The 13,389-nt window shown below is 37.0% G+C and overlaps 1 protein-coding gene across 1 annotated transcript in view; it reads right to left on the bottom strand.

Moving 5' to 3' along the window:
• The window catches only part of LOC120539439 (synapsin-3-like), an 842,044-nt gene that overhangs the window by 588,703 nt on the left and 239,952 nt on the right, over window positions 1–13,389 (bottom strand). The window contains exon 3 of the mRNA XM_039769493.1: window positions 12,900–12,957. Within this exon, the coding sequence (XP_039625427.1) occupies window positions 12,900–12,957 (58 nt within the window). The remainder of the gene's footprint in view (window positions 1–12,899; window positions 12,958–13,389) is intronic.

Genomic DNA, 13,389 nt, shown 5'->3' with positions numbered 1-13,389 from the left:
CGGCGAAAGGACAACCCTGCGTAAAACAATTCGGCGAAGAAACAACTTGGTGGAATACAACTCTGCGACATCCTTTACCAGTTAGGTAATAGTTAGGTTCAAAGAGATTTTTTAATTATATTTAAATGACAACATGATTTAAAATTTTGAAAATAAATTTATATAATTGACGAATGAACTTTATTCTGCAGATGGAACAAACTTTATCTTACTTTATTAACTCTATTAATTCTACTGGGTCTTTCAAAAAGATTTATTGCCTGAACACAGCTTTCTTCCTACATCACCTAGGAACACTTAAATTTATTTCCTTTATAGCATTAATATGTCCTGTATTAGCTAGAAGAAATAGTTTTTATGGACATATCATCAGTCCGTCTCACAGCATATTCTTGCACACACATTCACCTATATAGGGCAAAATTAGAGCCACTAACTAAACTAAAATGCACAATTTTGGGACATGAGAGGAAAACAAGATAAAATGGGGAAAAAAAACCCGTAAGACACATGGTGAATGTGCAGTTGTAACATAGACAGTGTTCAGACCGGGATCTGATGCCTGTGCAGTGTTAAGGAAAGTCAAAATTTTTGCAGCATGAATGATAAGCTATTTAAGAAGTGTTACTGCTGTGATTAAGAGCATGCTAAACAGCAAAAAACAGTGAAAGACCTGCAAAGGAACCAGAGATCAGGCCAGCACCTTTACTAGCCTGCTTAAAATTTGATGTGACCCCAGTCGGCCTGACTACAAACTACAAAGGCATGATTTTCCTAGCACAGGGCCAAAATGGTGAGCTGGCTTTAAAAGTTCAAAAAATATATAAAATGTCCCAAAATGCATCAAAAATGCATTTTTAGGGAAAGAAGCCTTCATACCTGTAACTTCACAAACAAATCCAAAGAATATTTCTAAATACAGGTAGTTATTTAAAAAAAGAAAGAAAAGCAGAAAAAAAGGCAAAAAGGCAAACATCAGCCAAAGCAGTTGCCGAAAAAGTCAACCCACAGAAAACACATCCTAATCCTTAATCCTAGATTCAAAAACCAGCAAGCAAGCAAAAAATCCAGACACCAGAAAATCAATACTCCCAATAATATGCCCTCTTCCACAGACAATGAACCTCTGAGGACCTACTTGCCAGACTAAAATATAAAGTGTGAGGGCTGCCCTTCAGCAGTGAAATCAGGATGGCCCCACCTCTTAAGGTCCCACCCATAAAACACAAGAAAAGCATTCAAACATAAATACACAGTACAAAAATGCAAAATAATAAACATAACAACTTTGACAGAAATAACCTAAAACCAAAAAAGGAATCATATTTAACCCATGGAACACATTTCTGGTTGAAATATAAAGGTTACATATCACTGTAAGTCAAATGCATCATATAAACTTTATCTCCTCAGTCACTATCCTTCAATTGTTACATTCTCATGCTGCAGAGGTTGGAAATCAAAACAAAAAATGTAACCATAAGACAAGAAGAAACTGAGTTGTTCTAGTGATGTATGGCAAAACCAGACATTGTAGTCAAGAGACATGGATCTTAGTCCTTAAACAAAACCAGTTTCAAAGATTTTTATTTACTTTAAATTTATAAGGTTTATTTCTGTCAAAATGTATTTGCAAATCCTCCCTCTTAAATGAGGTTGTATCATGAAATGACACTGGTGCAATGAAGCCGCAGCATTAGGAGAATCTCCACGGATGCAAAGTGAGATAAAAGAAAATGCAAATAATAATCATTAAACATAAAAATAGGCATGGTAAAAAATAATCCAAAATCCCAAAAATAGTCCAAAATGACTAGAGATCATATGATTCACTGCCTTACCCTTGATTATTCTGGATTAGAAAATGGATGAATGGATGCAGAGACACCGGGCCACCAATGAACATAACAAAAACATGATTAAATGTGGAAGAAAAGAAAATCCACACAAACACAGAGAGAACGTGTAAACTCCACGTAGATACTGATGGGGTTGGAAGTCAAACGCAGGCATCTGGAGTTGTGAGAAAGCAGTACGGACCACTGTGCCACCATGTCTATCTGCTAATGCATTCCGCGACAATAAACCTACTGTTTACAGTATTAACTTAAAAATTTTATACAAACTTTAAGTAAAAAGCCAGATTTGTATTATATTCTGTACAGATTAATAAAAATGTTTTTTTCTTGCAGATTGTAAAAGGAATAATTCCATAAAATCCAATTTCCTTTAATGCAGCTTTCTGCAATCTCAAATGTTGCAGTGTCATTCTGATTTGGCATTGATTTAAAAAGTCTATTTTCCTGGAACACATCCTTGACTCATCATGACTCGAGGTTTGGTCCTTGGCCTGCCTCTGTTTTTCTTCAAAGGAAACCCTTCTAAATAGCATAAAGTAAACTTGGGCAGTCCTATGGCAGATTCCTCACCATTTTGTCATTCCTAGGTTGCTTTTGGCTCTCATCTTAACTCTGTCAAAAGGCTTAGTTGTTTGCTGCTGTTGGCTGTTTCCCATTTTTGAACAATAAATAGTTTTGTTCACTATGGAGGACTTGTTGAAATAAAAGCTACAAAACTAGAAAAGCACAGCATTTCAAGCCCAAAACCATGCATATCGTTTAGGGTAATAATACTGTTTTTGCAAATCTTGTTTTCTTTCTGCAGAAATAGCTTACTTTGCCAGGAGCGCTGCCCCTGAACTTGTCTTGAAATTTCCCACAGCTTTTCCATCACTTTTTTTTCTTTCAAAAAGGAAGACACTACCACATAATTATACCTGCTTTTCATTCTCATCAGCTGAGCCAACCATAGGAAAACTGTTCAACACTGTTGACATTTTAAATTAATAATGGTTTTCTATTTCTATTAGTTTCTTTCCAAGTTTGCAGAGAGATGAAATGACTGTAAATGTGAGCAAATACTTGTTCCCAGAGAAATTTTGGGAATAAAAATGGTCTGTAAATAATTGAGCAGTGGCTCTGTTAATTAGGTTAAATTAGAATTAAAACGTTATTACTTTACCACAGTCAACAAAGTGGTGCCAGTCAACTTCCTGATTTAATGACAATGTTGCCAACCAGATTTTTAGTTTTGACACCACTGATACATTTTTAATATGTTAATACAGTGCACATGTGTCAACATTTTTTGCTTTGTTTCCCTCATTAAAAGTATAAATCTCCCAGTATCACAGACATGCATTTGTGGATCACCCTATGGGATCATCTAAAACAGGTAATACCACCCTGGGCTGACAGAGGGCACTTGCACCAACCTTCTCCTTTTCTTTTTCCATGGTAGTGATAAGAAGACCTCCATCGAAGGTAATTGATTCCGCCCCTTCTGGTGTTGCGGCTTTAATGTCCACCACTTTGACTTCACTGCAGGGTTCCGTGTTCCTCAAAATTCTTGCATGAATTAATTTGTTTGCAGTTACTTCTAATGGAAGCAAATATAAAGGCCCCACTTGTTTCATTTTTAGAACTGAAATTAAGCGGGGACAATCGGCCTGATGCTCCAATACTTCTGGGAACTGCAGTACCTTATTTCAGGCACACCAGGTACAAGAATGTAAAGAATTGTTGCTCAATGTGATTTTAATTTTAAAAGTTACAACTTTTTAGGGCTTTAAATCAATTTTATTATGTCTTATTTTCTTATATGCATCAGTAATTTTAACACTAGAATCCCTGAAGCCTGCGAAAATATTTGTAATGTTGGACCACCTCAAATTCCCTCACACCTCATCAGCGTCTTAGTTTTGCAAATGTGTCAATCAGCACTGGCAGCAGGCAGCCTGCTATCCCATCCCCTACCGAGGCTGCTGATGTCAAGTTAGACTCAAAATTCTCAAAGTTGAAGTCACTTTATCTGGGAGTAAGGTGTCTGGAATTGTATATGGTAAATAATACATTGTTATTTGGAATACATACATTTCATGTGTGTTCTGAGTTTACAATAATTTGAATAAATGTAGGAAGACAGGAAATGCGAGGCAAGAAATGTTGAACACATAATTAAAACAAACTTTTTTCATGTTATAATTAAGGATGCACGATAATATCGGCCACAGATAATTATCGGCCGATAATAGACAATTATGACGTCATACAGATAATTCCAATAATGAAAAATCCACCGATAAAATGGACCGATAATAAAACCCTCAAATTGTACACTTGCCCGACTGTTTTCTCCCCCTACTATGCTCTCGGCTCCTCACCCCCGCCCATCCTGCAAGCTTCTGTCGCATGTAAGTGACGTCACAGATCTGTCTGCAAGACAACACACTGGAAAACATGGCGGTGAATTCCTCCGTGTGGGCTTTCTATAGCATGCCAGAGAAAGATGATTCACTCGCTGTTTGTAACGCATGTTCTGCAAAAGTGCCACGAGGGGGTAAAAAAAGAACAAGTTACAACACAACAAATCTTATAAGTCACTTAAAAACCAGACACCGCAACAACGTGTGGAAGGAATATGAAGCTGCTACCAGTGCTAAGGTCAACAAACGAAAAGCCTCTGGACTGGTAACTATTGGCGAGGTATTTGATAAATGTAAAAACCTTTACTAAAAAGTTCAACAAGAATGACCCACGAGCTAAGGGGATTAACGACAGAATCATGGAACTAATAGCCTTTGCTTACCAGCCGTTTTCTTTCGTAGAGGACCTAAGCTTTCAGCAGCTAATGCACTATTTGGAGCCACATTATGAAATACCCAGCCGCCGCTACTTTTCAGACACCTGTCTACCAGATCTGTACCAGGTTCTTGCAACACACATTCATAGTTTGCTTGACAAAAATGTGAAACACATCAGTCTTACCACGGACATATGGACTTCTGATGTTAGTCAGGTGAGCATGCTAAGCATGACTGCTCAATGGCTTGATGAAGAATACAACATGCACAGGGCCACGCTCCACGCACAGGAACTCCCTGGATCCCACACTGCCCAAGCAATCAACAACACATTTGAAAAAATATTTCAGCACTGGAATATAGGGAAGGAGACTGTGCATGTTGTGCTGCGGGACAATGCACGGAACATGATCAAGGCAATGGAGTTGTGCGGGGTTGCCAGCCTGGGCTGCAAGGCCCATACTTTACAGCTCGCAGTAAACGAAGTTGTCCTAAGTCAAAGGACTGTATCTGACTGTATTGCTATAGGGCGTAAAATTGTTGGCCATTTCAAGCACTCACAAGTAGCCACTTCAACTCTGGCACAGTTAAACATGAGACTTGGAATAACACCTGCACGTCTTCAACAAGATGTGCCCACTCGATGGAATAGCACATTTTATATGCTCAGGAGCCTATTGCAGCAAAAGCAGGCGCTTGAGGCGTATGGAGTTGACAATAAATTACCCACAACACTGAGCCCATTGCAATGGACCCTTATTGAGAACATGCTTACCATTCTAGATCCGTGTGAGCAGCTGACGAGAGACATAAGCAGAGCCACTGCTACAGCTGCTGATGTTATTCCTGTAGTTCAAGCTTTGAAACGCTTCTTAACAAAGAATGTTCCCACAGACCATGGTGTGAAAACATCCAAGAGCACGCTGTTAGAGGCTGTTAAACGGTTTGATCACATTGAAGCGGAGCCACTGTACGTACTGGCAACCATTTTGGACCCCAGATACAAGGACCGGTACTTCACTACAAGCAAACAACAGGCGAGAAAAAATGCTACCGGAACGGTTGGAGTCCAGCCTGGACCCCTGTGATTCACTATGTAAGTTTTTTTTCCATATATTACTTTTTAAATAAATATGTGTGTATTAAACATTTTTAGAGGACTAGCGCTCAATTGCAGGTTGTGTTATAAACTGACATGAGCAGTTAAAATAATAAACCTTGTTTTTTGTGTCCCAGCAGACAGTCCAGATGAACCACAGGCACAGACCACCAAAGCAGATGGGAAGAGTTCAACTTCTCTCCTTGACATGTATCCTGAAATCCTTAAAGAAAATGATGATGGCACTCAACATGCAGGGCTGAGCGATACTGTTGTTATGGAGGTACATTGCTTTCTTTTATTTTTAATTAAAATTTACTGAAAAATGGACTGACTGAACTTAAAAATATTTCTATTATAGATGCAAACATATCTCTCTGAGTCTACACTTCCAATGAGCCCAGAGAACCCACCTGAAAACCACGAGAAGACCAAGACACCACTTGAGTAACAGCAACAAGTACCGTTTCCCACACCTGGCACAGCTTGCACGCAAATAGTTGTCCGCCCCCTGCACTAGCATTGATAGCGAGCGTTTGTTTTCTGCTGCTGCAAATGTACTGGATGAGAAAAGAAACAGACTAAGCTGTGACAAAGCAGAGATGCTGCTTTTTGTCAAGAAAAATCTCCCACTGATCAGACCCCAGTTAACAAAGAAAAAATAAATGAAATATAGCTGTTGTTCTATGCCTTTTTGGCATTCTGATTTGTAAGGTCATGCTGTCGTTATGTTTGTGAAAAGTCCAGTTTGTTAAGGCCCAACTTTATAAGACTTAGCTAGCAGCCATTTATTTTGCAATTAAGTTGAAGATTAATGCACTTTATTACAAGACTAAGCAAAATTCACTTTATTTGAAGAGTAAACAAGCATTTTATTTTAAGAGTAAGCTAGCATTTTTTGCAATTTTATTTAGGCTAATAATTTTTGTATTGAGAAAATGCACTTGTTGCATTCTTTGAGATCAAGTCTTATTTGTTCTGGCAATTGTAAAGGCCTTTCATTGTTGACAGATTATCAAAGCATGTTATTTATGCTGAAAAAAGTTAATAAAATAACTTTTTGTACAATGTGTTCAGTTTCTTTTCAGATGAATATAGTGCTATAGGTTTATTGGATTAAATCAGAGCTATACTTACTTTGTACTTATACATTTTTACTCAGGTATTTTAAAAATGTAATTATCGGTTGGTTATCGGTTATCGGATATAAGAAGCAGGAATTATCGGTTATCGGTATCGGCTGTGAAAATTCATTATCGTGCATCCCTAGTTATAATCCTCACAAAATGTCGATGTGAAGTGTATAATGTGTAAAAAACTTAACTCCAATATAAAATAAACACTTTCACAAAGACTGAAGAAAGACTCACAAAGACAGAAGAAAAAGAAATTATTCATTTTACATTTTGTTGTCAATGTGTAAAAACTGAAGCCCAACTATCAATCGATACAACCTAAACAGGTCAGCTTGAGGTAAAATAAAGTAATCAAGAGGTTACTGGTTCAAGCATAGGTTCTCCCTGCATTTACCATTTTTAGTAGTGAGTTGCTATTATTATTACTATCTTATATATTATCGTCTATGCATGGAAGTGTGTGTGTCTGTCTGTCCGGCCCGGAAGTGCGAATCTACAGCATGAAGCTGAAAGAGCCAGCAAGGCGGCTCCAAGTTAATAAGTCGGAAGAAGAAAGACATACAAGGTACAGCATGAAGCTGAAAGAAAGCGACTCTGTCGCCTAAGTGAAACAGACGAGGAAAGGCAAATGAGAGAAAAACTTGCTTAGCCGTTGATAGACAAGAGGGGGCGGTTGAGCATGTCAGCAAAACGAAACCGCCGACTCTGCATTTCAATTTTTTTTCTGACGATTTCAATAGTTTCTAGGAGCCCGGCCATTTTACAGAATGGACTTACATAGCTAGTTATATAATAAGAATATACAGTACATTGGATTTGAGTCTGTAATACCCAATGCAAATTTCTGCTATTTCAATTTCAGAATAAGTTTATTTTTCACATTGAAGTTATTTTTTCACAAACATGGTATGTATGCATTTACCATTACAAAATTGTGTTCTAAAGTTAAGCATATTTTTATTAATTAAAAAAACAAATACCTGGGCCGTACTGTCTGTTTACTATGGAGGCAATGGAGCACAAGGCACCTACCTTCTGTGCTTCCAATGCATGTTTGTGACAACAAAACGGATCTGTAAATATTCATTTTAATACAAATTTCTGGTACTATTTTTCTCACTGCAAGCTGAGGGAACACGCACAGTTGGTCTTCCTTTAAAGTGGCTGAATCTCATAATACTGTGTTTTTTTGCTTAAAATCAAATATATAAGCTATTTTACAATGTGTGAATAATCACAAAAGCAGTTCAATGCTCATACTGTTTTAGCCAGAAAAGTGGACATATTCAGTAAGTTTTATTTTCTAATTGTGCTTCATGCTCTATTGTAAAGTGCCAGTTTGTTCAACATATTTTTTTAAATTTCCTTTAATGGAAATTCGGTGGCTTAGACACTTACCTGCTCAACTCACCCAATAACAGAGGTGGGCAAACATTTCTCTCCGAGGGCCACATGGACATCTGTAAGGTCTCTAGCTTGGCACATGTGACAAAAATCTAAATTTGCTAAATAATGAGCGTCACTTTCACACAAAAATACATTTAATGGTCATGTAATTATATAACTTTGGTACACAAAGAAAGCAGCAAATAAAATGAGCGTTTTGCTGTAATTCACTTTTTGATAAATTACTTCCAAACTCACTGTGCTTAGTTTGAAAATGTCACTTCAAACTAAACTCCTTAAACACTGCAAGACTGTCACTGCATATTAAGTACAGTGCTTAACTTCCATCCATCCATTGTCTAACCCGCTGAATCCGAATACAGGGTCACGGGGGTCTGCTGGAGCCAATCCCAGCCAACACAGGGCACAAGGCAGGAACCAATCCTGGGCAGGGTGCCAACCCACCGCAGGACACACACAAACACACCCACACACCAAGCACACTGTAGGGCCAATTTAGAATCGCCAAACCACCTAACCTGCATGTCTTTGGATTGTGGGAGGAAACCGGAGCGCCTGGAGGAAACCCACGCAGACACGGGGAGAACATGCAAACTCCACGCAGGGAGGACCCGGGAAGCGAACCCGGGTCTCCTAACTGCGAGGCAGCAGCGCTACCACTGCGCCACCGTGCCTCCGTGCTTAACTTTCATCATTTAAAAAAAAAAAAAGCTTATATATCCCTTCCTTGTTAAAAACACGACATTCATCTTCAATTTTATGCTTTTTCACAGTAGCACTCTTGTTAGATAATAAAGTTTTAAATATAATAGAGCTCTCAGATGACAATGGCTGAATTAATCTGAGTCATCCAAACACATAACCGAGAATGTGTGTGCATACATAGCAATCAATCTTCCGACTACCTACGATCAAAACACATAAAGTTACATGCAAATCAAAGTCCACTTTCATAAACACAAGCTTTATCTTGTACACATATGTAACATTATAAACAAGCTTGTTCATTTGATTATGTATTTAATTTGTCATTTTTGATAATACAATAACAAAAGCGATCATGAAGGTTTTAAATTTGTGTGTGGGCTGCACAAATTGATGTTGCAGGCTAGAGTTTGCCCACCCATGCCATTTAAGGACAGGTGAGAACAAGGGGGTACAGCAACACTCAAGGCTTTCTATAGCTCTGCAGTTACTCCAAGACCTGAAATACTAGGTGTGGTTTAATGCTCATTAGTTGGACATTGGGTCTAGGAGTTGGGTGGAAGACTCACTGTCTCTCATATTCACACTGATCCATCCATTTGGTCAAAAAGAAGAAAATTGACATCCCAATGCATCTGGCTTGAGCTTTAGACTTCAAATAAAGCTTTAATACAGAAGAGCTACAGAAAGAGAAGCTATGAGAGCAGGTGAAACTGAAATAAGTTTTCACCAGATTCGATTAACTAAAAACGGTAATACAATTATAAGCAAGAGCCCAAAAACAAGCAAGCAAGAAATACATGCAAACAAATCCACAAACAACAGAAATAAGGAAAACCAGGAAAACACAAGAAAAAAGATTGTAAGACTAGAAGACATTGAACTTAAACAAACTGTTAAAAGGCTTTCTCAAAGTGCTAGCTTTGCTGATTATTTCTCCCACTCATCCAACTGCAAACAAGCAAGTGGTTAAGGGTATACACAAGCAGGCTGACATACAGTAGATGGGGCCACTAATAAAGTGCAAATGGACAGCAAAGTCCTAGGAAAAGCCTGGCTTAGTATTAGTATTATAAAATGCACATGAAAAGAGGAGCTTGAGGCACGGGCTAGGCCTAGAAATAGCATGGCAGAGGGTATTTCCTAATGTTTTTCCACTTTTCTTCATTTTATTTATATGTTACCCAGAAGAGGTTATTTGTTTTAGGCACATCTGCAGCAAAAGTAAGTTTAGATGCCCATGGAAGCAGTCCTAATTTTACCTTTCCTTCTTCAAAATGGGGTTGAGGTCTTCTTGTTCTCCTGTTTGCTTGTCCGCTCGGGCTCCTTTGCTCCCGTTATTTTTCTTAATATGAATGTTGCAGGCTTTGATTAGGTTATACTATTTGGTGGTGGGTGATCATCAAGCATTTGGTTTTTGCATTAATTCTTGTAAAAACTAGTTTATATTTTCCTCTATAGTGTTGGTTCTTGTATTTCAGTAAGTAAAAGCAATCACAAAACAGAAAAGAAGGCAGAGAAGTGTGAGAAACAGAGAGAAACTTGAAAGAATAACACTAAAGTATGTGCTTTTGCTTTAGCAATCCTTTGGAGGTGGAAAAAATAAACAACCACTAAGAGGAAGAGGCAAAGGAAGTTGAGTAGGTAGTTCAAATGGGTAAATGTTTAATTTCCTTTTTTATTTTGAGTTTTTACTATTGCCACTTCTTTCTCTTTGTATTAATAGCAGATCAAGAGATTAATTTCCTTTGTTAAGACAAACCACAGCTAACTGTCTACTTTAACTTGGCCCAGAGTAAGTGAGTGAGGTTGGTGTGTGTGGGTATGCCTTATGATGGACTGGCGCCTGTAGCTGATATAAGCTGCAGCCCTGATATTGAATGAATGATTCCATTATTTTTTACATATCAATTAAATTTAGTACAGTTTTAATGAGAAGTTAGGATATTTCTAACATTTTATGGTCATTGTAATACATCTATAAAACATAAAGGGGGGCTATGTCAGAAAGTGGAACAAAAAAATTAAGTAATCTACAAGCTTTGAGAATTTAGTTTAAGCTGTGATATTTTCAATCTACACTATACTGTACAAATATCCTGTACTATCCTGATGATCTGCTATTACATACAATAATCTTTGTTTTGTACCTTAATTTGTCACATCTCAACCAATTAAAGGCATACTATAATGCAAAAACTATCTATAAAAACTGAAGAAATAGTAAATGTAAAGCACCTTAAGATTTAAATTTTGTAAATTTAAATAAATAAATGTTTAAAGAAAAAAAAATAGAAAAATGCAGCTTTTTTCTTTTTCTGATTTCAACAATCTCATGATACACTGGCATTTGCTAAACCTTTTAACTGTAATAATGATAATAACTAATTATATTCATATAGCACTTTTCTACTGAAGGCATTTTACATAGACAGTTAGGTACCACTTCATCCCCACCAATGTATAGCAGCTACCTGGATAAGATGGCCGCCACTCTTGCATTAATACGCTCAACACACGTTAGCTATTAGATTGTGAAGGGGTCAGAGAAAAGAGATAGCCACTGAGGAACAGGGGATAACTAAGGGGTACAGAATGGACAAGGACGTGATTGGCAATTTAGTAAGCACAGAGATTTAGGACCTCAGTTTAACATCTCACACAAAGTATGGCACAATTTTTTCCAGCAAAGTGCCCCCGTCATTGCACTGTGGCATTGGGGTTCACACACAGGTAAACACTTCCAGAAAAAAAAATGTTACCCAATTTCTGGATTCTGCTCTCAGATATTTCCATGGATCAGAATATTCAGTAACTATTTTTTTTAATCTGTGTTATCATATGAGTCTCCTTTGGTCATTTTACTAGAGGACATGTGGCATCTACACATATTTTCACCCTCTCCTTTAGAAATGTGCCAGTTATATCTATTTCACAGCTTTTTGTGGTCAATGATAATCAGCTATGAAACTCATTTCACAGGCATTCTTTAAAGACAGTTTCTGTAGAAACATCTTTTGATCTGCAATTTTCATCTCTGCCTTGTTTAAAATTTGCATATATAAACAAAACATGTTAAAGCTATTATGCAAATTTATTAAAATTATTTGATAATAGACATTTAAAAAGGCTAATGCAGCAGAATGTGAAATATTTTCCTTATTTCCATACCTTTAAGATATGCACTTATTTAATTTCATTACTTTACAAATCAAGACCAACTGTAACTAAAAATCATTTAGTCCATAACAAGTCCCATTTGATAAATCTAACATAAAGCAACACCTTACAGATTATACTTTGTCAATTAAAAAACAGCATGCAGAAGCCATGTATGAAACCTACGTATCACCACAAGACTCTCATATCAAGCATCAAACAGAATGTTGGGTTGGTGAGGATTTGGGGTTGTTTTACAACCACATAAACTAGATGAGTTATAGTTGTTGACTCCATCATGAACTACTGTTTAAGTGAGAGGAAAGTATAAGGCCTTTTGTCTGAAATATAATGCTTGGTCAAAACAAGATCATGCAATAGGGGAATGATTCTGAGTCTGCCAGCAAATCTCCATCTGAATGGCTAAAAAAGAAAATTTTGGAATGACTGAGTGAAAGTCCAAACCTCAGCCACTTTGAGGTGTTGTAGAGGTTATAAGCAAATGCCCTTAAGTATCAATGAACTGAAGAAGTTCTATAAAGAGAAATGGGACAAAATTCCTCCAGTACAATATAAAATATTGATAAACACACATACGTAAATAGCAATAACTTCATGTCAAAGCTAATTAAGGTCGTCTAGAAGATACTGAATAGTGGGATGTATTTACTTTTTCACATCACTTTACAAAGCTTAAGTATACCTCTAAAGCCAAACATGTACATTGTATTATTTTAAGACAGGCACTTACCTGCTCTACTCTGATTTCACACTCGCCATTCAGTTTCTTGCCCCGAAAATATTTGGCCCTACAAAAAGAAAAAAAAAGTGACTTTTTAAATATGTACATTAATTAATTAAAAAAGATATACTAATATGGATCATGTAACCCAATTCCAAAATTGTAAAATCTGAAGTACTCCAAAATCCTAAACTTTCTGAAATTTATAAAATCTGGCGTAAACACATTTCTACACAATTTACCTTCACAAATCACAATCATCTTGTACTGTAAATGTACATACATGAATATCTCAAAACTCATATTGACATTGCAGATCATTTGTGCATAAATGGAATCACACTGCTTACAGTTAGCAAAAGCAGGTGCCCTTATTGCATTATGAGTACAGTAAATTGTTCCAAATAAATTAGGAAAACTGGACACTGCTGCAAATTGCCACTTTATGTTGACAAATTTCTTTGTATATACACCAACTCCATATGAAAAATGAATATAG

The sequence above is a fragment of the Polypterus senegalus genome, chromosome 11, assembly GCF_016835505.1.
Source record: "Polypterus senegalus isolate Bchr_013 chromosome 11, ASM1683550v1, whole genome shotgun sequence".
NCBI classification, from domain to species: domain Eukaryota; kingdom Metazoa; phylum Chordata; class Cladistia; order Polypteriformes; family Polypteridae; genus Polypterus; species Polypterus senegalus.
Note: the sequence above shows the minus strand (reverse complement) of the source record. Positions and strands in the feature narration are given on the sequence as shown.